The sequence below is a fragment of the Hippocampus bargibanti genome, linkage group LG05 (genome assembly GCF_051943395.1).
Source record: "Hippocampus bargibanti isolate YZ-2025 linkage group LG05, ASM5194339v1, whole genome shotgun sequence".
Classification (NCBI taxonomy): Eukaryota; Metazoa; Chordata; class Actinopteri; order Syngnathiformes; family Syngnathidae; genus Hippocampus; species Hippocampus bargibanti.
Window position 1 is genome coordinate 30,757,261 of NC_142738.1, and position 26,876 is coordinate 30,784,136.

The following is a 26,876-nucleotide window of genomic DNA, read 5'->3' on the forward strand; positions in this document are numbered from 1 at the left end:
AAGGTCACTTGACAGTCACGGGATAAGTTTTTCTGTGGGGGTGAGCAGCGGCAGCCACACGCGCCAGCGTTCAGTCAACCTGCAAGTAACTCAAATAGATAGAAAGTGAGCTAGCTAGCTAAATGATAGCTAATACATATCTAGCTAGATAGCTGTTAAGCTAATAGATAGCCAGCTACATAGTCAGTCAGCCAGCTAGATAGCTAATAAATAGCAAATACATCGCTAGCTCGGTAGCTAGCCATATAGCTAGCTAGATATTTTACAGTAAACATTTAATTGGAATGAAAAATAAAGTGTGAAGTATTCAAAAAAATAGTCAGCTACATCGCTAATAGATAGCTAGCTAGCTAGCCATCTAGATATTTTACAGTAAACATTTAATTGGAGTGAAAAATAAAGTGTAAAGGGTTAAAAAAAAAAAACAGCCAGATAGCTAATACACGTCTGGCACGTAATGCACGTCTGGCAGTGAACGAGTTAATCGGCGATGCGTCGCGGACACCCCTCAAAGGATCCCAGGTGCGTTATGACGTCAATGTCAAGAACGGAACGTCCAGATTGTGCTGGCGCGTGTTGGCCACGCGGGGGCGCTCGAGGACCAACAAGTTTGCAATTGGCCGCTCGGCGCCCAAGAAAAAGAACAGCCGGCGCGGCGTTCGTCTGGAGTGATGGGAATTCCGTTCTTTTCACAGAGCCGGTTATTTTGGCTCCGCTCACTAAAATGATCCGGTTCTTTTGGCTCCTAAATGGCTACTCGTTTTTTTGTTGTTGCTTAAATTAACTACCAAAAATCAGGTATAATTATGTGAAAAACAAATTACTCTTGTAAAATAATACACTATCAAATATGTGTCTACCACGGATCTTGACCAATCATGTGCGGCTTTAACTGAAGACCGGGGGCGGGGAATAGAGGGGAAAAGTAGTCGGCTCCCATTTCTGGCTCCTTGTTAGCAACCGGCTCTCTTGTTTTTTTTTTACAGAGATCCGGTTCTATGAACCGACCCGTTCGCGAATGACACATCACTATTAGTCTGTCGCCATGTCTTGGCCGACTTGCGGCCCGAGGCAACCAAACAAAAGGAAACCGGAAGTGTCCCCGGAAGCGGTGACCAAAATGACGGAGTACAGATTAGAAATGGCGTTTTTGTCACGCGAGGAGCTAGAAAGGAAAAAAAACTTGGCCACGTCCAGCCTGACCGAAACAATCCAAGTGGCGAAGGAGACTTGGACTCGGGTGAGTTGACGAACTTGACGGCGAGGCAAGAACCGAGCGAGCGACCAATCACTTACGACTTTAACCGAAGACTGGGGGCAGGGAATAGAGTACAAAAAAGTCGGCTGCCATTTCCAGCTCCTTATTAGGAGCTGGCTCTCTTCGTTCATTTCAGAGATCCGACTCTATGAACCGGCTCGTTGGCGAACGACACATCACTACTATAGACCAAAGCATCCCTCAACTCGATCCACAAATTGTCACGCTTAGCGAACCCGCTTGCACAAAGTCGCACATTTTGGGTTCAAAGTGTTCAATCGAGATTGGAAAAAAAATACCGGGCAACAAATGTACTTTTTTGTTTTGAATCCGAGCTACAAGTCAGATACAACCGGATCAAATTTTTCCCCGTCAAAAATGGCGTCGGCGAGTCAAGTCCGCAACTCCACAAGCAAAGAGTGATGTGTCGTTCGCTAACGAAACGTTTCTTAGAGCCGGATATCTGAGGTGAACGACACGCGCAGCAGTGAGTAGAAGGAGGAGGGGGTTCGAGAAACAGAAGCACACCGTGAGAAGCACAGGAAACAGGAAAGGGAGACGACACAGCTTGATAGCAATACAAATAAAAAAAAAAACAAAGTGGGTCAAATAAGTGATTTTCAATTGTAGATGACAAAGGATTCCTAAAATATACTCATGCTCTCAACCCAATCGATGCAATTCCAAGCAGGAAATATCCCCATTGTTGGGCTATTAAAGGCTTCTGAGTCGGATTCTGAAAAGACTTTCTCTAAGAATCATACCAGAATCATACATGACAAAGAACGTGCTGCAGTTCAAGAATGGCGCAAAAAAAGTCACCACATTGAAAGTGAAAATTAGCATCCACTAACTCTGTGCACATAGAAATCAAACCATATAAATAAAAATATTTGATATAGTGTATTTTTTACATGAGTAATTTGTTTTTCACATAATTTTACGTGATTTTTGGTAGTTAATTAAGATAAGCAACAAAAAAACCCACTGAGGAGCCATTTGGGAGCCAAAAGAGCCGGATCGTTTTATTGAGCCGAACCAAAATAACCGGCTCTCTGAAAGGAGCTGCAATTCCCATCACTACAAACGAACGTTTGAAGGTCAAAGTTGAAATCAACGCGGCTTCCTTTCGGAGCGAAACGTCAACGTCGCGTTTTCAAGAGATCGTGCGTGTAAAGGCACGTCCTCCCGCCATCCGCCAGGGGGCAGTGTCGTTCTATCAGGTATCACGGACGTCCGCCGATTAGCGGAATTCCGCCATTTTTTTTCTCCGCCAAAGTGATATTTTCTATTTTCATATAAAAGTTATTTGATTTCCGTCTACAAGCGCGAAAACATTTGTTTTGAAGGGTGATCACATGATCAGAATGCGTCGCGTGAAGTAATATTGAGCCACAACAGGTCTCGCAACTACCGACTCCATTTCCTGATGTAGAAGAAGTTGTGCGCAATGCCAGGCTCTATTTGCTTTGCTACCTCGCAAGCTATCTGTTAGCTATATATCTATCTAGATAGCTGTGTAGCTAGCTTGCTATGTATCTGGTTAGCTGTATATCTTTGTAATAGACTCAGAATCATCTGTGACAGTCCGTCACAAATGATGTTGGATTAGCTATTCATTAGCTGGTTAGCTAGCTGTTGGCTATCTATTAGCTATCCATTAGCTAGCTAGCTCTTAGCTGTCTGGCTAGCTGTTGGCTATCTGGCTATCTATTACCTCTTTATTAGCTAGCAAGCTTTCTATTTAGTTAGCTTCCGAGTTACTTCGGGGTTGAGTGAACGCTGGCGCATGTGGCTGCCGCTGCTCACCACAGAAAAATTTTATCCCGTGACTGTAAAGTGACCTTGAGAGTTTTGAAAGGCACTTAGAAATGAAATAAATGATGATTATTATTATTGTTATTATTAGTGCTTGAGTTGGCATGCTTTGGTGTCTTTTGGTCCATGTCGGTTGCTTCCGTTGACAATCAGGATTGCTCGGGAGCAAAATACCGTGCACTGAAACCAGAAAAGAAACCGCGCTTTTCGCCAGTAAACCTGCTCGTTTTCAACATTGTCGTATTTTTCACTTTGTTAAGATGTCGTGAAAGAGAGATATCCTACGAGTGATGTGTCGTTTGCCAACGGGCCGGTTCTTAAGAGTTCTCTGAAGTGAACGAAGAGAGCCGACTCCTAACAAGGAGCCGGTAATTGGAGCCGACTTTTTTTGACCCCTATTCCCCGCCCCCAGTCTTCAGTTAAAGCCGCATGTGATTGGTCTATAGCCCTGGTAGAGGAAGGAGGGGAGAATTCCAGACACACGCAGCAGTGAGAAGGGGGGAGGATAGACAGGTGGACAAATGTTATCACATTATGCTGTTATTATTATTCAATTATTATATTTTTTACTTGTTGGTATGATAGCATTATTAATATGAAGAGCAAATTAGTGACAGCTGATCATCAGACCAGAGTAACCACAGGGAAAGTCAAAGTTAGCATCCACTAACAAACACATATAAATCAAGCCATATAAATAAAAATATTTGATAGAGTGTATTTTATACATGAGTAATTCGTTTTTCACATATGTACACATGAATTTTGGGAGTTAATTAAATTAAGTAACAAAAAAAAAAACTAAGGAGCCATTTGGGAGCCAAAAGAGCCGGATCAATTTAGTGAGCCGAGCCAAAAGAACCAGATCTCTGAAAATTGAAAATTGAGTGAATTGCCATCACTATACATATAATAATAATAATAATAATAATAATAATAATAATAATAATAATAATAATCCATTTGATTTCTACCTAGATAACCAGCCACCCAGATAGCTATATAGCTTTCTCTTTATTTAGCATTCTATTGCGATTATGTTCATCTTGAACACCCCCCCCCCCCCCCAAAAAAAAAGGGTAGCTTGTAGCTTCTCAGCTCCGTGAATAGAATTAGAATCAGGGACAGGAGGAAAATCAAATCAGGAGGGCGATGGTATGAAATCAGCATTTAGTGTGAATATTTCTTAATTTATTTATCGAGCTATCCAGCTATCTAGCAAGCTGTCTCGCTAGCTAGCTATTTGCTATCTAGCTCCCTGGCTGGCTATCTAGCTAGCTATTAGCTATACAGGTATATAGCTGGCTGGCTAGCTACTAGCTATCTATTGGCTAGCTAGCTTTCTATCTATTTGAGTTACTTCCGGGTTGAGTGAACGCTGGCGCGTGTGGCTGCCGCTGCTCACTCACCGAAAAACTTCTCCTGTGACTGTAAAGTGACCTTGAGAGTTTTGAAAGGCGCTTAGAAATGAAATGTATTATTATTATTATTATTGGCTATATGGCTATCTCAAGAGTGATAGCCGAACGGTGACGTCATTTTCGCTATTTCATTTCCTTTGATTGGGATCTGGTGATGTCATTTTCCGCTAGTGTAATAATAGCGAATAGCGAATAAGAATAAGAAGAATAAGAATAATAACAAACCATTTAATTGCTAAGCACCTTTCAAAACTCTCAAGGTCACTTTACAGTCACCGGATACATTTTTCTGTGGGTGAGGAGTGGCAGCCACACGTGCCAGCGTTCGCTCAACCTGGAATAACTCAAATAGATAGAAAGCAAGCTAGCTAGCTAATCGATAACTCACAGATAATTAGCTAGATAGTTGAATAACTCAAATAGGTAGAGTGTTAGCTAACTAATAGATAGCTCGCTAGCTAGCTAGCAAGCCAGATAGCTAATAGATTGTAAATAGCTAGCTCGTTCGCTATCTCAAGTGAGCAACATGATGTCAACAAACCGGGAACCTAACTACACAGCAAACGTGATTCGTATGACCAGTTGTAGTTTCCATTGGCTGGGATCTGGTGATGTCATTTCCTGCTATTTTAATTTCCTTTGGCTGGGTTGGCTGTCTTGATCAGAACTCCGATTCGCTCTTTATTCTCATCCCGGTTGGGTAACAAAGTCGGTCTGGACTTGGCGCTGCCGGGCGACGCAGCTTATCGCGTGGCCGGCTCGTTTTGGCAGTTGCAAATGTGCAGTTTTGCTTGGCGTCCTGAAGAACAAGGCAAGAAAAGTTGTCCTTTTGCGTCCCTCGTCTTGATCTTGAGTCCGTTTTGCAAAGTCACGGCGTGCCGTTGCCGTATGTGCTATAAAAGTCCATTGGAGAAAGTTCGGCGGTGTTGTCGTGACGGTCATCCCGAGGCCCCTCGCTGTCTTGCGGTGGCTCTGAAGGAGGAAGCAAAGAAGACAAATGTGATGGCGGCTTGTCCTCAACAAGATCTTTAAATGAAAATGACAAAAACCCTGGCACTGGAGTAGCTTTCTATCTATTTGAGTACCATAAGAAATCAGATGTTAACGTGAAGCTACAAAAAGCTAGCTAGCTACTTGAGTCAGAAAACATTAGCTATCTATTAGATGTCTAGCTATCTATTAGCTAGCTAGCTAGCTTTCTATCTATTTGAGTTATTCCGGGTTGAGTGAACGCTGGCGCATGTGGCTGCCGCTGCTCACCCACAGAAAAATGTATCCCGTGACTGTAAAGTGACTTTGAGAGTCTTTAAAGGCGCTTAGAAATGAAATGGATTATTATTATTATTATTATCATCATATTTTGCATCAACGCGGCAAACCGACGTCAACAAAGACTTTGTTCGTCAAAGGCGTCGACTCAAAGGAAAAGGACCGGTAGACCGAAGCCCCCCACGGCCGAAGGGACGTACCGGCGATGCCGTCGGCGATGCCGTGCTTGACTTTGGTGTGGCGGCTGAGGTTGCCTTTCAGGTTGAACTTGCTGCTGCAGTGGGGGCACTTGAAGGGCTTGCTGCCGGCGTGGAGGTGCATGTGGCCCAGCAGGTTGTACATCCTGTTGAAGGACTTGGCGCACACCTGCAAAAACCACACCAGAGAGGGCACTCGTCGGGCGGTGGGCGGCCGTCGGACTGCCCGGACGGCGGCCTTACCTTGCATTTGAAGGGCTTGACGGGCAAATGGACAATCATGTGCGTCTTGAGGGTCTGCTTCTGGACGAAGGTCTTGAAGCACACGTGGCACTGGAAGGGTCTGACGCTGGCGTGGATCAACATGTGCCTCTTCAGGTTGGCCGACAAGGTGAACTCTCTGGCGCAAACCTGGCACTTGAATTCTTTCCGTCCCTGAATGGGTGGCCCGGCGTCAGTATTGCCTTCCGACATTGTTTGGACGCAAACGGACGGACGGCGGGCGAGCTTCGGCGTCGCTACCTTGTGCGTGAGGGCGTGTTGTCGCAGGTGGTGGGTGTGGCCAAACTCCAGGCCGCACTGGGGGCAGGCGTGGGACCGCCCGTTGCGGTGCTTCAGCGAGTGTTTCTGCAGCTGGCTGCGGTAGGCGAAGGCCTTTGGGCACTCGGCGCAGCGGTGGGCGGCGGCGGCGGCGGCGGCAGGGTGGCCACCCGAGTGGCCGCTCAAGTGGCGCCTGAGCAGCGCCTGGCCGGCAAAATCGGCGCCGCAGCGGGCGCAGACGTGGCGGCGGCCCTTCTGGTGCTTGCCCTCGTGGCTGCGCAGCTCGCTGGGGTAGGCGAAGCCGCGGCCGCACTGCCGGCAGCTGTAGGGCTTGACGTCGCTGTGCCGCAGCATGTGGCGCTTCAGGTGGCTGGTCTGCGTGAATGCCTTGGCGCAAACGCCGCACTTGTGGGGCCGGGTCCCCTGGTGGGTCAGCAGGTGGGTCTGCAGGTGGCTGGGCTGCTTGAAGAGCTTGCCGCAGTGGGCGCAGGCGTGCGGCTTGACGCCGTTGTGTCCCAGGATGTGAGTAACCAGGTTGTACTTGGACGTGTACGACTTGTGGCACATCCGGCACTTCCAGCGTTTCAGGCCCTCGCCCACGTCCACGCAGTACGACTCGTCGATGCGGACGTTGATGTCCAGGCGGTCCATCTGCGCTCGCCTGGCCAGGCCCTCGTCGTCCGGCGCGGGGCCCGCGGGGTGCGGGTACGCCGTCTCGCGGGCGACGGTCTTGAGGTTGAGGGCCTGGTTCCGGTCCGTCGGCGACGCCGCCTCCTTTCGCTCCCCGCCGAGGGTTTCCTCTCGGTACGGTCTGAGCGGCGAGGGGGTTTCTCTGGCACTCAGGGGGCAATTGCCCCTGGCCGGCGCTGTCGGAAAGCACCCGTGACTGGCGTGGGCGCACCTCGCCCACGTCTCAGAGTCGGTCAGTTCCCCTTTGACTTGAGTTTTGGGCTGACGAGCCGCCAACTCTGCACCGCCCCCGGTCCTCCCGGTCCTGGATTGGTCCCCGGTAGGCTCGACGGGAAGGTAGTCCCCGTTGTCCCCAATCAGCTGATTGGCGTAGTCGTAGTCTGCCGGCGGGCCCCCTTTGCAGTCTTCCGCGTCAAAGCCGTCGGGAGCCACGGTGGCTCCGAAAACGCCGTTCTGGGAAACGAGTCCCATAACGGCGGCCTGAGCCAGCGACAAAACCACCACGGGTTCCGTCTGCGTCCCCGCGTCCATCCGACCCGGAGTCTCCTCGGGCCAAGTCGGCGCCGTTGGCCCGCTCTGCTCCCCCTGGAAGAAAGGGAGCCTTTGAATCGGGGAACCCCACGCCACGCCACGCCCGACTCCTTTGCCCTTTTTGAGCCTGGCGGTCCCGGTACCGCCCAGCAAACGGGTCGTGCCGGCCTCGTGGACGCTGATGCTATTGCCATGGTTACCACCGTACCTCAAAGGGTGCCGGGGAGCCTTTTCCAGGGGTTCCTCACCCCATTGAATGAGGATGCGAATACCACAGGCGCTCCTCGGGTTCCACTTCCTCCCATCACCCGCCCCAAAATAATCAAGAAGGCGGGAAGGGACGCTGGGAAGTCAACTTGCGTCCCGCCGCTTCCTGGTGTTGAGCCCGAAAGGCTCCGGACCGCCCGGCGTTGGCGGACTTCCATTGGGCCGCCGCGCCCAAGCCAACCTTTGCTTGGCGCAGGGCGCCCACGGCTGGCTTTTGCCCGCCTGCCTCGTGGAGATGACGCGTGGTCACGCCCGGTCCGAGGCGCTAATTCTGTTTTCCCGTCCGGTGCCGGCGCAGAGAGCCGCGGTCTTCCGGTTGAAAGACCCTTTGGGACCGGCCCAAATGAGGCCCAGCGGCTTCCGGGAGCTTCCGTCCACTGAATGTCTTTGGGAATGGGCGCGTGAAACCGACGCCCACGGACGGCTGCGTGAGGCCAAAGCCTGTCGACCCACCGATGCCCCGACTGTCCAATTGGCCGACGACCGTCACCCCATTTGGAAAGTCGCTCTTTTCAAAGTCGGCGGGACGGAGGCACACTGTCCCCCCCCACCCCCGTCCATGAAGTGTTTGTGTGTGAATGGAAAGAAAAGGAAAAGGAGAGACTCTATGAGAGAGAGAGAGAGAGAGAGAAATAGAGACAGAGAGAGAGAGAGAGAGAGAGAGTAAGAGACAGAAAGAGAGCTAGAAATTGAGAGACAGCTAGAGAGAGAGAGAGACAAAGCGACAGAGAGAGACTGCGAGAGAAAGAGAGAGACAGCTAGAGAGAGAGAGACATTGAGAGCGAAAGAGAGACAAATAGAGATTGAGAGAGACAGCTAGAGAGAGAGAGAGAGAAATAGAGACAGTGAGAGAGAGAGAGAGAGAGAGAGAGAGAGAGAGAGAGAGAGAGAGAGCTGTGCGGTGGGGACGAGTGGAGGGAGGGATGTTGTCACACCAAGAGACAAATGAAACGAAGACAGAGAAAGAAAAAGGGAAGGAGGCAAGGGGAAGATTGAGTGAAGAGGAGGGAGGGGGTGGAGCGCGCAGACAGAAAGAAAACCAGTGAAGAGAAAACCAGAGAAAGGCCAGCAGCGTCGTCAATTGCTCATCGAACAGCAAAGAGAGAGAAAAAGAAGACCCCTGTCCCACTCACCCTGTCCCCCTCCAGAAACAAACAACAACAGACTGAGCGCCGCAAAGTTGCTAGCGGTGAGACGCGCGCCACCGACCCACCCACCGGACACTTGCGAACGAGCGGGGACCACGCGTAGACCAGGGGGGGGGCGGACAGGGGGGTCCTCGCCGGTCACTCACCGCGTCTCTCCCTGCGTGAATGTCGGGGGGCTGTCGGGGGGATCTCATCCTCCAGGAGAAAGCGTCCGACTTCTGCCAGGCCGCCACGCCGCCTGCTATTTATGCCTGCGCGCGGGGTGGGGTGGGGGAGGGGGGCGGTACCGCCTCCCCCTCCTCCACTGTTGCTCTTATCACAAGTGACGGTGCCCCCCCCCCCCATTCCTTTCTCTTCCTCCCACCCTCTGGTTCCCATCTCACTTGTCTTTCTTTCCCTGTGTTCTCTTGACGCCTTATCTCCCTCCCGCTGCCACCACCTTCAATCCGGAGTGAGCCTTCAACGCATAATAATAATAATAATAATAATAATAATAATAATAATAATAATAATAATAATAATAATAATAATAATCCATTTGATTTCTAAGCACCGTTCAAAACTCTCACGGTCACTTTACAGTCACAGGATCAGTTATTTTGTGGGTGAGCAGCGGCAGTCACACGCGCCAGTGTTCACTCAACCCGGAAGTAACTCAAATAGATAGGAAGGTAGCTCGCTATCTAATAGATAGCCAACAGATACCTAGCTAGATAGCCCATCAGTTAGATAGTGAAGAGATAGCTTGCTAGAAAATAGCTAGCCAGATAGCTAATAGAGAGCAAATAGCTAGCAACTCCAGTGCCAGGGTTTTAATAATAATAATAATAATAATAATAATAATAATAATCTTTTCCTTTCGGCTTTTCCCTTCAAGGGGTCGCCACAGCGAATCAGTGTCCTCCATCTTCAGAGGTTTGATCCGCATGTTTGTTTTGGCCAAGCTTTTACGTCGGATGCCCTTCCTGACACAACCCTCTGTATTTATCCAGGCTTGGGACCGGCACAAGAAGACATATGTCCCTTTGTGGCTACAGAACAAGCAACTCGCTCAGTAAAAGGCTCCCAAACACATAATAATAATAATAATAATAATAATTCCCAAAAAGCAACAACCCTTTTTTTCCCCGCTCACCTGGTCTTCAATGTCATTTTTCACAAAGTGCCTGTTAGCATTAGCATGTTAACTCATTCGCTGCCATTCCAGAATGTATTCAGGTTTTGCTTTTTCTTGTTAAAGCGCTATACGAACCAATATGGATGCATTGTATTTTGGACAGCCGCCCTCATTTCAAGCTCATATAACTCCAGACTCATCTCATTTAGAAAATAACTCTTCTTTTCTAATGAAAGAAGAGAGTCGGAGGTTTCTTATGATGCATTGAATGTTCATGTAGTCCTAAACGTCAATATTCTGTGGGTCCTGGAATTCGAGTGACAATGACAAAAACACTGGCAGTGAAGTGGACACATTTTTGCACAGCATCTGGCAGTCAATGAGTTCAAGTACAAAGGTCTTGTTGACAAAATGAAAACTAGCAAAAATGTTTTCTAAATTTGACACAGCAAAAAAAAAGCAAATGTCACTACTGTTATTAAATAAATACATTGGGGCCTCGGTTTACAAACACCTTGCCTTACGAATTTTTTGCTTTACGAACGTTACATTTATGAAAATTAAACCTTGGCATATGCACTACTTTTCGGGATACACATGGAGCGCCGCCCCACCATGACTGGCGGAGTAATCTTCAGCGGAAGAACACTAAACCACACGACCGAACAGCGCCCCAGCCGGCCTACGTTTCCACACCCCCTTTCTCTGAGTGCACACGTCGATCGTCTTCAAGGATTTTTTACGGATACTTTTGCTGTTATGGGACCGAAAAAGACCCCACCACAGGCTCGTGTTCAGCCGAAGAAGACACAACACAAAACTACAGTCGAGGAGAAGAAGGAGATCATTGAGAAACACGAACAAGGTGTGCGTTTGTCTGACTTCACGGCCCAGTAGCAATATGCTAAATCCACCATTGCTAGCATCCTTCGCAACAAAGAAGTTATTAAAGGTGCGCATGTTGCTAAAGGTGTTTCCGTGCTGTCAAAGCAACGGCCTCGGGCAATCGAAGAAGTTGAAGAACTTCTGTTAATTTGGATTAACGAAAAGCAGCTAGCCGGCGACAGCGTGAATAAAGCAATTATATCCGAGCAAGCACGGCAAAATCACTCTGATATCGTCATGCGGCAACACGGATAGTTGGAGAACTTTCAGCGCCGTAAAGGGATTCATTACTCGTCATGGTGAGACAGCCACTTCTGACAGTAAAGCTGCCGAAGCCTACAAGGTATCATTCGTCGAAATGGTGAAAGAAGAAGGCGACGTTCCTCAGCAAATATTTAATGCAGATGAGACCGGCCTTTTTTGAAAAAAGATGCCTAACACAGGAAGAGATGTCTGAACCCCATACCATCAAGCCATCAACGACCATCACAAAGGTAAATAAAACAACTTTATTATATAATGCAGTGTATTTCTTTCATTACAATACAATCGCACATTTATTATAGATATAATAAGGTATATTGTTTGTAGTTTTAAGGCTTATTAGGTTGGAAATTATATTTTATGGAGATCTGGGAACGGATTATTTTAATTTTAATGGTTTCCTATGGGAAATTAATTTTTGGGATACACACTTTTCACCTTACACACTCTGTCTGGGAACCAATTAAGTGCGTAAGCCAAGGTCCCACTGTACATTGATAAATACATAGAGTCCTAAAAGTCAATGTCCTGTGGGTCCTGCAATTGGAGTGAAAATGACAACAACCCTGGCACTGGAGCGGACACATTTTTGCACATCGTCCGGCAATCGCTAGACTGGCGCTAGTGGTGAAGACAGTTGAAGGGAGCTTGCCGCGGCCGTAAAGTTCTCCCGTCTCAAGTGCGCACCAAGAAAACAAACCACCGCTTGCAGGACATCCCCCTCTACCCCCACCCTCCAAAAAAAAAGGTAAATTGGGTTTGGGCCAACTCAAGGCGACCTTCTCTTGTCTGCAGACGCTCAAAAGCAAAACCTGTTAAAGGCCATCACAAGCGACAAATGGACAAATGGCCACGCGGCAGCGCAACGTGACAGGCGGACGGACAGATGGACGGACGGACAGACGGACGGATGCTGACGTAGGACGCTTCAAACCTTGACGCAAATTCACCAGTGAGACATCCGAAGTGCGTCCAGTTGTGATGTGTCGTTCGCCAACGAGCCGGTTCTTATCTCTGAACTGAACCAAGAGAGCCGGCTCCTAACAAGGAGCCGGAAATGGGAGTCGACTTTTTTCCCCCACTCTATTCCCTGCCCCTAGTCTTCGGTTAAAGCTGCACGTGATTGGTCAAGACCCTTGGTAGAGGAGGGAGGGGAGAATGACAGACACGTGCAGCAGTGAGGAAAAGGGAAGAAGCGGTTAGAAAAACATTTAAATGCAAGACACATTTTGGAGAATTTAGCAGAGGCGCTCGGGAGGTTGTGCAGGACGCATGCACTGTTTTGGAGCAGGTCACTGGAGATCAGTGTAGACAGGCACACTGGACAAAAGTTCGCACATTATTCTGTTATTATTCAATTATGATCAATTTTACTAGTTGGGATTATCGCATTATTAATATGAAAAGCAAATTAGTGACAGCTGATCATCAGACCAGAGGAACCACAGGGAAAGTCCAAGTTAGCACATATAAATAAAGCCATATCAATAAAAATGGTGTATTTTTTTACATGAGTACAGTAAAGTGTCGTTATATCGATATTCGAGGGAGTCCGAAAAAATATCGATATAACCGGGACTATCGATATATCCGATATCGATATAACGAGACTTTACTGTAATTTGTTTTTTCACATAATTTTAAATGATTGTTGGTAATTAATTTAAGCAAAAAAATAAATAAATACATCAGGTTCCATTAGGGAGCCAAAAGAGTCAGATCTTTTTAGTGAGCTCATCCAAAAGAACCGGCTCTCTGAAAAGAGCCGGAATTCCCATCGCTTGCGTCCAGCGGCAGGGAAAATTAAAAAGTAGAGAAAGGCAGTTAGGAGGGATGGAGGGAGGCGGAGAGGGAAAAAGAAGCTGAAGCGTGGGGGGGGGGGGGGGGCGCCGAGTGGAAGAGGATGAAGAAAAGGAAAGAGGAGGAGGAGGAGTGGGGGTGCATCATGAAAGACAGAAAAGAAAAAAAGAGTAGTGAGGAAAAAGAGGCGAGTGGGGGATGGAAGGAGGTAAACGCCCCGCCCCCACCCCAAAAAAAAAGAGGACTATGAAAGGAGAGACTGGCCGCTCGTTGCTTGGTGTGGTCAGAAAAGCGAGACAATGGCCTGAAAGGAGGAGGGACGCCATTGGGTGTTCGGGGACGGAGGGTCAGCGGGCGGAGGAGGGGGGGGGGGGGGGGGGCAGAAAGACAGAGAGGAAAAAAAAAGGGAAGACATTCACCATCGATGAAAAGGTTTCTTCAGCCGTCATCTGTACAAATTTGAAGGTGTCGGACGTTTCGTCAGCAAACTAAAGTCTTACTGGTAGTTTCGGCCCTATATATATATATATATATATATATATATATATATATATATATGTGTATAAAAGCTAGCAACCACTCATTTGACGACAATGAGGTTAACATCTTAGCGAAAGAACATAGATGGGTTGAAAGGGGAGTAAAAGAAGCGATTTTCATAAAACAGTCAAATCCTTCCCTTAACCGTAATGGTGGTGTGAGGTTCAATTTGGATCGTTCGTACAATAGACTGCTTAGGCAACATAGGCTTAGTTATGCTGATGAGGTGATACCAGGGCAAATTGGGCAATCAGGCCAGTTGTCAGTCATTGGACATGAAAACCTTGAGCAATCATCAACGGGAATTTTTTTTCTCTGGAGTGAAACCATGGCGATGTGCCGCCGTCGTCTCTCGGTAGCTAGCTTGAGTTACGACCGGCTCAACTTACGACCCCCCGTACTTACGACCACGACCTCCAGACCCTATTTTAAATAGTATTTAGTTCTACGCTAGCAGGCCGGCTAGGCATACGATAATTTTGGCCAGGCAGCCAGCCAGCATCTCACTCTCAGACAGCAATCGACCGTGTGGTGGCACCACAGGGGGGAGTTTGCCACTCATTTAGCCTCCGAATCTTGATTCAACATTTGAAACGTGGGTCCTGGAATTCGAGTGAAAATGACAAAAGTCGCTTGAATGGGAAAGTGGAAGGTTGGGCAAGGACCAACTGGATCTATTAGCTATCTATTAGCTAGCTAGTTGGCTGGCTATCTGTTGGCTATCTGGTGACTGGCTAGCGGATTAGCTGGCTATCTATTAGCTAGCTAGCTGGCTAGCTATCTATTAGCTATCTAATGGCTAGGTAGCTAGTTGGCCGGCTATCTATTGGCTGGTTGGATATCCGCTGGCTATCTATTAGCTAGCTCGCTAGTTTTTTTTATTTATTTGAGTTATTCCGGGTTGAATGAACGCTGGCGCATGTGGCTGCCGCTGCTCACCCACAGAAAAACGGATCCAGTGACTGTAAAGTGACCTTGAGAGTTTTGAAATGCACTTACAAATGACATATTATTATTATTATTATTATTAAAACCCCGGCACTGGTATGGACACATTTTTTGCACATCATCTGGCAGTGAATGAGTTAATCACATCGTCCATCCTTGTACATAAACAAGATGGTCATAAGAATCTGTCAGCTTGCGGTTGAAGCTCGTCCTGTATTTTGATTAGAACTGTGATTTTGTCTCCTGCCGGCAGGAAAGAAGAAAGAAGAAAGAATCATCCTCATTTCAAAAAGAAGAAAAGACAACCACCCTCCCCAGCCCTTCTATTCATCGCCAGGCCCTAAATGGGAAGACAGAATATGAGCGATTTGGTTGCTCTGCTTGGAGACAACACGAGAAAAAAAAAAAAAAAAAAAAAACAAAGAAAAAGAAAGCCCTGCGAAGATAAAAGACGAATGAGAGAAGAAGAAGAGAAGAAGAGGAACATTCAGCAAGGAGGATATAAAAGGAACAAGGGAAGGGGGGGCACGACGATGGAGGGAAGCAGAATGGAGAGAGTGAGAAATAGATGGGCGTGGGGGGGGGGGGGGGGGATCAAGAGGGAAAAAAAGTGGGGAGAGGGAGAAAAAAGGGGGGGGGGGGGGTGCGAAGGGGTGCGAACACCTCTTTTCATTTTATGCTGATTGGCCATCACGGCTCTAAAATTTGCAAACTGTGCTATGAAATCAGCAGTTGGAATATCTCGTGATTTATTTAGCTAGTTATCCAGCTATCTAGCTAGCTATCCTACTAGCTAGTTATTTGCTATCTGTCTAGCTCCCTAGTCGGTTATCTAGCTAGCATGAAAAGGTTTCTTCAGCCGTCATCTGGACTTCTTTGAAGGTGTCGGACGTTTCGCTTCTTATCCAAGAGGCTTCGTCAGCGTGCGAAAATTTTGCTGGTAGTTTTGGCCCTATGTATATCCCTACTGTCCAGACGTGGCGGTGCAGTAGCGATATATATATATATATATATATATATATATATATATATATATATATATATATATATATATATATATATATATATATATATATATATATATATATATATATGTACAGATGACGGCTACAACTTTCTCATCTATTAGCTATATAGCAGGCTGGCTAGCTATTTAGCTGGCTAGCTAGTCGCTATTTATTGGCTCGCTAGCTTTCTATCTATTTGAGTTACTTCCGGGTTGAGTGAACGCTGGCAGCTGCTGCTCACCCACAGAAAAACTAACCCTACGACTGTAAAGTGACCTTGAGAGTTTTGAAAGGCGCTTAGAAATCAAATGGATGATGATGATGATGATGATGATGATGATGATGATATTATGATGATGATATTATTATTATTATTTGCTAGCTCTCTGCTCTCTATTAGCTATCTGGCGAGCTATTTGCTATCTAGCTAGCTATCTATTCACTAACTAACTGACTGGCTTTCTAGCTAGGGATCTGTTGGCTATCTATTTGCTAGCTTTCTATCTATTTGAGTTACTTCCGGTTTGAGTGAACGCTGGCGCATGTGGCTGCCGCTGCTCAACCACAGAAAAACTGATCCTGTGACTGTAAAGCGACTTTGAGAGTTTTGAAAGGCGCTATTTATTTTAATTTATTCATTCACTTCTTTTTCTATTTATTTCTTGAGACATTATTTTAAATATTTATTTTAATGCTTATGTATTTCAATGTATATTTAAATATCTATCTATTTATTCAATCTATGCATTCATTCATTCATTCATTTATCGATTCATTTATTTATTTATTCATTCTTTTAGTTTTCTATTTATTCATTTATTCATATATTCATTCTTTTATTCATTTCTTTATTTATATCTATATTTATTTATTTATTTATCTACTATATTGTATTCTCTATTCAGTCATGTGTTCATTTATTCATTCATTATTATTTTATATTTATTTCTTTATTCATGATTTTAACTATTTATTGAAATGCTTATTTATGTGTCTTTGCTGCTGTGTTACTTCCGGGTCAAGTGAACGCTGGCGCGAATGGCTGCCACTGCTCACTCGCACAAAAAAAAAGTTCTTTACTTTTACGTCACTTTAAAGGGACCTTGAGAGTTTTGAAAGGCACACAGAAATTGAATGTCTTATTCTTATTCTTATTCTTATTCTAATAAATCGAATGTATTATTATTATTATTATTATTATTATTATTATTATTATTATTATTATTATAAAGGGAGGGGGGTTGTCACAAGAGACTGAAAAACCACAGGATTTAAAAAACAAAAAACAAACCTCGGTCCGCTGCCAAAGGTTGGGGGGGGCATTGACTCACCTGGAACAGCACCCCCCCCCCCCCCCCCCCCCCCCCGCCTCCCCTTGCAGGCTCCCTCAACGCATCAAATCGTCTCAGTTGCTTGTCGGGCTGCAAGAAAAGCCCCCCGGCGACGCCGTCCGGGCGTTTTGACGCCTTTTTTGCCACCGCTTTGGTGTCTATGAGTGATGTGTCTTTCGTCAACGAGCCGGTTCTTAGAACCGGATCGCTGAAGTGAACCAAGAGAGCCGGTTCCTAACAAGGAGCTGGAAATGGGAGCCGACTTTTTTTTGTCCTCTATTCCCCGCCCCCAGTCTTCGGTTAAAGCCGCACGTGATTGGTCAAGAACGCAGCAGTGAGGGGGTGGTGGTTTAAACATTAAAGAGACAGTCAGACGACAGAGAGAGAGAGCGAGAAAATTGATAGAAAACAGTGACATTTGGACTCGTTTCAACTTTATTGATACTACAAAGACATTCTGCAGAATCAGAATCCGCTTTATTGCCAAATACAGTGATACTTCGGTTTACAAACCCCTTGGCATACGAACTTTTCGGTTTACAAACATTAAATTTATGAAAATGTTACCTTGGCTTTGGTTATACCTTGGCATACGAACTATTTCTCGGGTTACACACGGAGCGCCACAATGAGTGATGTGTCCTTCGCGAACGAGCCCGTTCTCCTGACAAGGAAATGACAGCCGACTTGTTTTTGTCCTCTATTCCCCGCCCCCAGTCTTCGGTTAAAGCCACGTGATTGGTCAAGAACGCAGCAGTGAGGGGTGGTGGTTTAAACATTAAAAAGACAGTTAGACGACAGAGGACGAGAAAATGGATAGAAAACAGTGAAATTTGGACTCGTTTCAACTTTATTGATCGTTCAAAGGCAGAGCGTAGACTGCAAGGTTAAAATTCCCATCAATCAGATTCCACAAATAACCCGCACAAGCCATCTGTACATTTGATGCAAAAAGTTATCAACCCAGCTAAACAGAACATGATTGATGAGGAACATGGTAAAATTATCGCCGAGAAAGCACCTCCAAGGGAACATTCCTCAAGATGGTGAAAGAAGAAGGAAACGTTCCTCATCAAGTGTTTCATGCTGAGGAAACCAGACAATCCATTCCATCAAGCCATCAATGACCATCACAAAGCCGTACTTTTATTCGTACACACGGTCTGGGAACCAATTAAGTTCGAAAGCTTAAGGTATCAATGTAAAAAGAAAAAACAAAAGTGGGTCAAATGATTACAAGTGATTTTCAATTGTAGATTCCTAAAATATAGCCATGCTCTCAATCCAATCGATGCAATTCCAAGCAGGATATATCCCCATTGTTGGGCTATTAAAAGCTTCTGATTCTGAAAAGACTTTCTCAAAGAATCATACCAGAATCATACATGACGGAAGTAACTCAACTCGGTAACTCATTCAACTCGGAAGTAACTCGGAAGTAACTCAAACAGATAGAAAGCTAGCTGTCACGTTTTGCAAGGTGGTGATGGCGGGTGCGGATCCCAAAAAGCAGGCAGGGGGGAGCAGGAGGTTGTGTTGGACAAATTGTATTAAAATAAAGGCAACAGGAACAAAATCTAAAACGTTAAAATTATTTGAACAGAAAAAAGTATCAAAAGAAAACCAAGTGTAAAAGTCCGCCAAGGTTAAACAAACACGTGCACAGCATACAATGCATACAAAGCATACAACAAACAATGACCCGACACCGGATGGTCGTGCCGGGAGTCTTTTTAAGTGTCACTAATTGTAACGACCAGCACCTGCGAGGCAGCAGGCAGGCTGACAGCAGGTCAGCCTGCCGCTGCGGGTAGCGCTGCGGGTAGCGCAGGCTGACAGCGCTACCCTACCAATCTGAACGTGGCAGTCCGCCAAGGCTTGGGACGACCAGCACTTGTGCAGGTGCAGGCGGCGCCGACAGCGCCACCCGTTGGTCGCCAACCAGATCATGACACTAGCTAGCTAGCTAGCTAATAGATACGGTAATAATAATAATAATCTCATAATTTCATTCTAAGCACCTTTCAAACCTCTCAAGGTCACTTTACAGTCACAGGATACAGTCGCTAATAGATAGCTAGCTAGCTAATAGATACAGTAATAATAATAATCCATTACATTTCAAAGTACCTTTCAAAACTCTCAAGGTCACTTTACAGTCACAGGATACAGTCGCTAATAGCTAGCTAGCTAGCTGTCTAGCTGGCTGGCTTGCTATCTAGCTAGCTATCATTTAGCTATCTAGCTATGTAGCTCTCTGAAGTTGTCGATGGAAGTCTGTCGGAGGCGACGTTCCTCCTCCTTTTGGTCTTTCCTGGAGAAGGCGCTAACAAATTGTGTAGTGGAGGGGCTTTGGGGGGGGGGGGGGGGTTGTCAAAGGACTTTTTCTTTGCGCAAGTTTCCTCCTTGTTGAAATGAAGCCCCTTTGTCTCTGTCTCCTTTTTGTACCTTGGCCTTGTTTCCATGGCGACGCCTCGGCGGGCCGCGTCTCGCTTCCTCCTTCTCTGTGTGCTTCTCTCTGGCTTGTTATCTTTGCGCTTTAGCTTTCATCTGCGCCTCCTTTTTTTATCCGCCAGCCTCCTCACTCACTCACTCACTTGCGGCGGCGGCGGCGGCGGCGGCGGCGGCGGCGGCGCCTTTTATCTCTCTTGACTTTCATCCGTCTTTCACCTTTTTCTCCCCTTCAAGCCCGCCATTCCATCATGCTGCCTTTCCCGCTCCTCACTTTACTTGTTTGTTCCTTTAATAATAATAATAATAATAATAATAATAATAATAATAATAATAATAATAATAATAATAATAATCTTTTCCTTTCGGCTTTTCCCCTCAGGGGTGGCCACAGCGAATCAATGTCCTCCATCTATCCCGTTTTTGTGCATCCTCTTCTCTCACACCGGCTACCTTCATGTCCTCTTTGACCACATCCATAAACCTCCTCTTCGGTCGTCCTCTCGGTCTCCTGCCTGGCAGTTCAAGGCTCAGCATCCTTCTCCCGATATAGTCACTCTCTCTCCTCTGGACATGTCCAAACCATCTCAGTCTGGCCTCTCTGACTTTCTCTCCAAAGCCTCTAATATGAGTTGTCCCTCTAATGTACTCATTCCTGATCCTATCCAACCTGGTCACTCCCAAAGAAAACCTCAACATCTTCAGCTCTGCTACCTCCAGCTCTGCTTCCTGTCTTTTCTTCAGTGGCACTGTCTCCAGTCCAAACATCATGGCTGGTCTCACCACTGTTTGATACACTTTTCCTTTCATCCGAGCTGAAACCCTTCTATCACACATCACACCTGACATTTTTCTCCAGCCGCTCCAGCCTGCCTGGACACGCTTCTTCACCTCTTTTCCACACTCTCCATTGCTCTGGACAGTTGACCACAAGTACTTAAAATCCTCCACCTTCTTTATCTCTTCTCCATGTAGCATCACTCTTGCACTTGGATCCCTCTCATTCACACACATATATTCCGTCTTGCTGCGACTGATCTTCATTCCTCTCCTTTCCAGGGCATATCTCCACATCTCTAGTTTCTCCGCCACCTGTTCCCTGTTCTCGCTACAGATCACAATGTCATCTGCAAACATCATGGTCCCAGGAGATTCTTGTGTAACATCGTCTGTCAACCTGTCCATCACCATAGCAAATAAGAAGGGGCTCAGAGCTGACCCCTGGTGGAGTCCCACCTCCACCTTGAATTCCTCCGTCACACCGACAGCACACCTCACAACTGTCCTACAGTCGTGATACATGTCTTGTACCGCTCTGACATACTTTTCCGTCACTCCAGACTTCCTCATGCAATGCCACAGCTCTTCTCTGGGCACCCTGTCGTACGCTTTCTCCAGATCTACAAAGACACAATGCAAATCCTTCTGACCTTCTCTGTACTTCTCTATCAGAATTCTTAAAGCAAACATTGCATCTGTCGTACTCTTTTTTGGCATGAAGCCATACTGCTGCTCACAAATGTTCACTTCTGCTCTTAGTCTAGCTTCAACTACTCTTTCCCAGAGTTTCATTGTGTGGCTCATCAACTTTATTCCTCTGTAGTTAGTACAACTCTGCACATCTTCTTTGTTCTTAAAAATGGGCACGAGTACACTTCATCTCCATTCTTCAGGCATCTGTTAACCATCTAAGATCTTGTTGAATAACCCAGTCAGGAACACCACCGCCACCTCTCCAAGACACTTCCATACCTCGATTGGTAAATCATCAGGCCCGAGTGCCTTTCCCCCCTTCATCCTCTTCAGCGTCCTCCTCACTTCATCCTTACTAATGCTTGCTACGTCTTGGTCCACAACAGTCACGTCTTCTACTCTTTGTTCCTTCTCATTTTCCTCATTCATCAATTCTTCAAAGTACTCTTTCCATCTTGCCATCACACTACTGGCACCTGTTAATACATTGCCATCTCTATCCTTAATCACCCGAACCTGCTGCAGGTCCGTACCATCTTTGTCTCTCTGTCTCGCCAGCCTGTAAAGATCAGTCTCGCCTTCCTTGCTGTCCAGCCGAGCATACAAGTCATCATAGGCCTCTTGTTTGGCCTTTGCCACCTTTACTTTAACCGTGCGCTGCATCGCCTTGTACTGCTGTCTACTCACTTCCGTCCTCTCAGTGTCCCACTTCTTCTTTGCTAACCTCTTTCTCTGTATACACTCCTGCACCTCCCCATTCCACCACCAAGTCTCCTTATCTACCTTTCTTCCACTCGATACACCAAGTACTTTCCGACCTGTGTCTCTGATTATGTTCGCTGTAGTTTGCCAGTCATCTGGAAGGACCTCTTGCCCACCCAGTGCTTGTCTTACCTCCTTCCTAAATGTCATACAACACTCTTCCTTTTTCAACTTCCACCATTTTGTTCTCACTTCAGCCTTTGGTTTCTTCATCTTCCTCACTGCCAGCGTCATCCTACACACCACCAACCTATGCTGTCTGGCTACACTCTCACCAACCACTGATTTCCTTTAGATGGCGCCGTTGACACAAAATGTAGTCTACCTGTGTACTTCTGCTTCCACTCTTATAGGTCAACCTATGTTCCTGTCTCTTCTGAAAGAAAGTATTCATAATAGCCATTTCTACAACCATCTGTCCTTCAGCGTTCCTCATCTGGAGTCCAAACCTGCCCATCACCTCCTCATCATCTTTGTTTCCTGCACCAACATGTCCATTGAAGTCTCCACCAATTACAACCCTCTCACTTCTCGGCATGTTCTGTACGACTTCATCAAAGTCCAACCAAAATTTCTCCTTCTCCTTCAGCTCACATCCTACTTGTGCATACCCACAAACAACATTGAACATCACGCCTTCAATTTCTAGCTTCAGACTCATTATTCTATCTGATACTCTTTTTACTTCTAAGACATTCCTAACAAACTCCTCTTTTAAGATAACCCCAACTCCATTTCTCTTTCTGTCTTCACCATGATAGAACAACTTAAACCCTGACCCTAAGCATCTAGCCTTGCTCCCTTTCCACCTGGTCTCCTGGACGTAAGCCACAAGGGTTTGTAAACCGAGGTATCACTGTACTTGGCAATAAAGAGGATTCTGATTCTGATTCTGCAGGAATTTAGCCAGTCCTCTTCAGTGTGTGTCGATGTCACGCGGGCGGAGCCAAACAAGTACGCCGTCTTCCGTTTGAGTATGTCGTTGTTCTTTTTGAATGCAAACGTTTCAGGAAAGTTGTGCTTTCGCTTCTCTCCTCTTTGTTTTTGCAGCAGGATGTGGACAATGTCTTAGCTTTGGCCATATGCGATAAGACGTCAATTAGCGTGCATGTAAATGAGGCGCGTGGGGGGGCGGACCGGGGCTGGACTGCGGCCCATACCAAAATCTAAAAAGAAAGAAAAAGTGTCAAGACTTTGCGATTATTACAATTTCAGTGCATTGTGGATTTTTTCCCAGAGAAAAAAAGTACAGAATGTTTTAAAATTCTGTAGTTTTTTTTGTACATGGTTTGACAGCTTGATTGGTTTCCAGCGCTGACGTCCACACAGTATGTCTACCTTCCTTCTCTGCATCATGTCAACCAGCTCTCTACCTTTACCTGTCATTGTTCCTAGATTCAAATAATAATAATAATAATAATAATAATGCGCCAGCGTTCACTCAACACGGAATAACTCAAATAGATAGAAATTTAGCTAGCTAGCTAATAGATAACTAATAGATAGCATGCTAGCTAGTTAGATAGCTAATAGATAGAAAATAGATACGGCAAAACGTTCATGCACAACCAAAATGCAAATATCTGCTATTTTTTTTCTCATTTTAGTATATATTTTAGTGTGACATATAATTGGGGTGAAATTTAAAGAACAACCGACGCCTTCGAACAATTTGTGTCCATAATTTGTAAAATCACTTCAAATGACTTCTACTGAGCGCATTTTACAAAGATTCCACCGCATTTAGCTATATTTTACATTTTCAGACTTGCGCTGAATATTCAGGAAGTCTTGTTTTTGAGTTGGTGACGAGTCCTGACGTCACGTCACGACAGGAACGCCCCTGACCGAGAAAGCGACACACACACAATGCATTTTGGGTACTTTTTTTCATCTGAAAACTTCGTGTTGATCCGTGTTGATGGCGAACTTAGAAGGAAAACTACATCAATAAAGCATTGGTAAATCGTTGTGTGTCGCAGCCAATTGCGGTAAAACGCATAAAGAAGGTGTAAGTTAACTCTCTCAACAGTAACCCAAATACAACGGTATAGTCGTGCTTCCATTTTTCTTCTGATGATACTAGTTCAGCATGTTCTACCGGAGACAAATTCCTTGTGTGTTCTACATACAGTGATACCTTGGCTTGCGAACCTAATTGGTTCCCAGACAGAGTGTGTAAGGTGAAAAGTGTGTATCCCAAAAAATAATTTTCCATAGGAAACCATTAAAATGAGAATAATCCATTCCCAGGTCCCCATAAAACACGATTTTCTACTAAATAAGCCCTAAAACGACAGAAAATGTAGCTTATTTTATGTGTAATAAATGGACTGTATAGTAAAGTCGATTTATTGACCTTTGTGATGGTTGTTGATGGATTGATGGAATGGAGTGTCCAGTTCCATCAGCATGAAACACTTGATGAGGAACGTCGCCTTCTTCTTTCACCATCTTGAGGAAGTATCCCTTGGAGGTGCTTTCTCTGTGATAATTTTATCTAGTTCTTCATCAATTGTGTTCTGTTTAGCTGGGTTAATAGCTTTTTGCATCAAGTGTACAGATGGCTTGTGCGGGTTGTTTGTGGAGCCTGATTGATGGGATATTTTAACCTTGCAGTATACACTGCCTTATCAAAGTTGAAACAAGTCCAAATGTCACTGTTTTCTATCCATTTTCTCACTCTCTCTCTCTCTCTCTCTGTCGTCTGCCTGCCTGCCCTTCACTAGTGCGTTCTTGACCAATCACGTGGCTGTCGGCTGTCATTTCCTTGTTAGGAGAACGGACTCGTTCGCAATTGACACATCACTCATTGTGGCGCTCGGTGTGTACCCCGAAAAATAGTTCCAATGCCAAGGTAACATTGTCATAAATTTGACATTCGTGAACCGAAACGTTCGTAAGCCAAAGGGTTTGTAAACCTTGATTCTGATTCTGCAGGAATTTAGCCAGTCCTCTTCAGTGTGTGTCGATGTGACGCGGGCGGAGCCAAACAAGTACGCCGTCTTCCGTTTGAGTATGTTGTTGTTCTTTTTGAAGGCAAACGTTTCAGGAAAGTTGTGCTTTCGCTTCTCTCCTCTTTGTTTTTGCAGCAGAATGTGGACAATGTCTTAGCTTTGGCCATATGCGATAAGACGCCAATTAGCGTGCGCTTTGCTAAGTCTACGCGTCCATGTAAATGAGGCGCGTGCGGGGGCGGACCGGGGCTGGACTGCGGCCCATACCAAAAATCTAAAAAGAAAGAAAAAGTGTCAAGACTTTGCGATTATTGCAATTTCAGTGCATTGTGGATTTTTTCCCAGAGAAAAAAACTACAGAATGTTTTAAAATTCTGTATTTTTTTTTTTGTACATGGTTTGACAGCTTGATTGGTTTCCAGCGCTGACGTCACCCAATGACAGCACGATATCCCATGATTGACAGCCACGTGGATCGGCTGTGCGACTTCTGAACCCCCCTCCCCCTCTGTTTTATCACGTGGGTGTCCTGGTCCCCATTGACCACAAAGAAACGAGGGATTACTGTATTCTAGTGATGGGAATTCCAGCTCTTTTCAGAGAACTGGTTCTTTTGGCTCGGCTCACTGAAATGATCCGGCTCTTTTGGCTCCCAATTGGCTCCTCAGTGTTTTTTTGTTACTTTTCTTAATTAACTCCCAAAAATCACGTAAAATTAATGAAATAAAATACACAATATCAAATATTTTCATTTATATGGCTTTATTTATATGTGTACAGAGTTAATGGATGCTAACTTTCACTTTCCCTTGTGGTTACTCTGGTCTGATGATCAGCTGTCACTAATTTACTTTTCATGTTAATAATGCCATAAACTGAACTAGTAACATTGATAATAATTCAATAATAATAACAGCATAATGTGCTAACATGTGTCCAGTGTCTACACTGATCTACAGTGACCTGCTCAAATGGCTCCATGCGTCCTGCACTACCTCACCAGCTCCTCGGCTAAGTTCTCCGAAATGTGTCTTTCATTCAACTCAAAACAATCCAGCAGACAGGTCCCCACTTTGAAATTTTCAATCAAGAGGCATGTAACTGACACGTAGGATGATTCTCCCCTCCCTCCTCTACCACGGATCTTGACCAATCACGTGCGGCTTTAACCGAAGACTGGGGGCGGGGAAGAGAGGGGATGCGGCTTTAACCGAAGACTGGGGGCGGGGAAGAGAGGGGGAAAAAAGTCGGCTCCCATTTCCGGCTCCTTGTTAGGAGCCAGCTTTCTTCGTTCAATTCAGAGATCCGGCTCATTCGCGAATGACACATCACTACTGCATTCTTTGTGGATAATGAAGACTTGGTTTGCAAGCGATTCGGAGCAAAGGAAACAAAGGAAACAACAAAAAAACTAAAGTGACCTTGAGACGTTTGAAAGGCGCTTAAAAATGAAACATATTATTATGAAATAACAAATAATATGAGAACACAAAGACACAGAGAGTGATTCATTCTTAAGCACTTTCTACCCTCTTTGTGACATGAAGCAGCTCTGGATGAACGAGAAGAGGATCAAATCATCCTTTTCAGCAGTGGATCAGGGACGTCATGGTGGAATGTGCACGTTAAAAGAAGTTTTGACGCACAAATTGTAGTAGGGAGCCGTTATTAATTTGTAAAAGCCATTTGAATGTTTCATTCCCTCCACATCTTACACCATGAACGCACAACAAATGAATGAATGACGGGCCGACCAAAACGATGTAGCGGCCCAAATTTGGCCCGCGGGCGTTGACTCTGATAGCCAAAATATAAAAGCTTTGAGTCTCTCTCAGTACAAGGTTATATGCTAACAAAGCCGACGGGATGAAGGTTTGGGCTGAAATCAAACAGTCAGAACGCAGACATCCGCCGCCCTGATCAATACACATGATTTGGATTGATTGGATGAGCCTATATTAGTCTCTCAGTGGAGAAATCTACACATTTGCATTTGTGTAAGCTTTAATAATAATAATAATAATAATAATAATAATAATAATAATAATAATAATAATACATTACATTTTAAGCGCCTTCCAAAGCTCTCAAGGGAATTTTACAGTCACAGACAAGCCACGGTACAAGAATAAATAAAATGTATATCTTGTTAAATTGCTAATGGTTATCTGCTTATGTTTGAGCATTATTTTCTTTTGTTAA

General features: G+C 45.4%; 1 protein-coding gene and 1 long non-coding RNA gene across 2 annotated transcripts; one reads left to right on the forward strand and one right to left on the reverse strand.

Annotated features, from left to right (window-relative positions):
* The first annotated feature begins 934 nt into the window (after positions 1-934).
* On the forward strand, positions 935-25,843 carry LOC148898508 (uncharacterized). Its single transcript, XR_016115013.1, has 3 exons — positions 935-1,240; positions 14,947-15,250; positions 25,615-25,843. It is a non-coding gene; the product is annotated as an uncharacterized LOC148898508 (long non-coding RNA).
* LOC148898509 (uncharacterized) lies at positions 4,909-9,399 on the reverse strand. Its single transcript, XM_088995697.1, has 5 exons — positions 9,286-9,399; positions 6,486-7,778; positions 6,207-6,398; positions 5,967-6,132; positions 4,909-5,469 (listed from the first exon to the last, which is right to left on the reverse strand). The coding sequence occupies exons 1-5, from the start codon at positions 9,331-9,333 to the stop codon at positions 5,366-5,368; spliced, it is 1,803 nt and encodes a 600-aa protein (XP_088851823.1). The 5' UTR covers positions 9,334-9,399; the 3' UTR covers positions 4,909-5,365.
* Positions 25,844-26,876: the final 1,033 nt, after the last annotated feature.

Excerpts from the sequence above, each read along its gene's own strand:
- LOC148898509 (XM_088995697.1), bottom strand. The coding sequence starts at position 9,333 with ATGAGATCCCCCCGACAGCCCCCCGACATTCACGCAGGGAGAGACGCG. Across the intron at positions 7,779-9,285 it reads TTCACGCAGGGAGAGACGCG|GGGGAGCAGAGCGGGCCAAC; the intron begins GTGAGTGACCGG and ends CCTTTCTTCCAG. Across the intron at positions 5,470-5,966 it reads CATCGCCGACGGCATCGCCG|AGCCACCGCAAGACAGCGAG; the intron begins GTACGTCCCTTC and ends TTCCTCCTTCAG.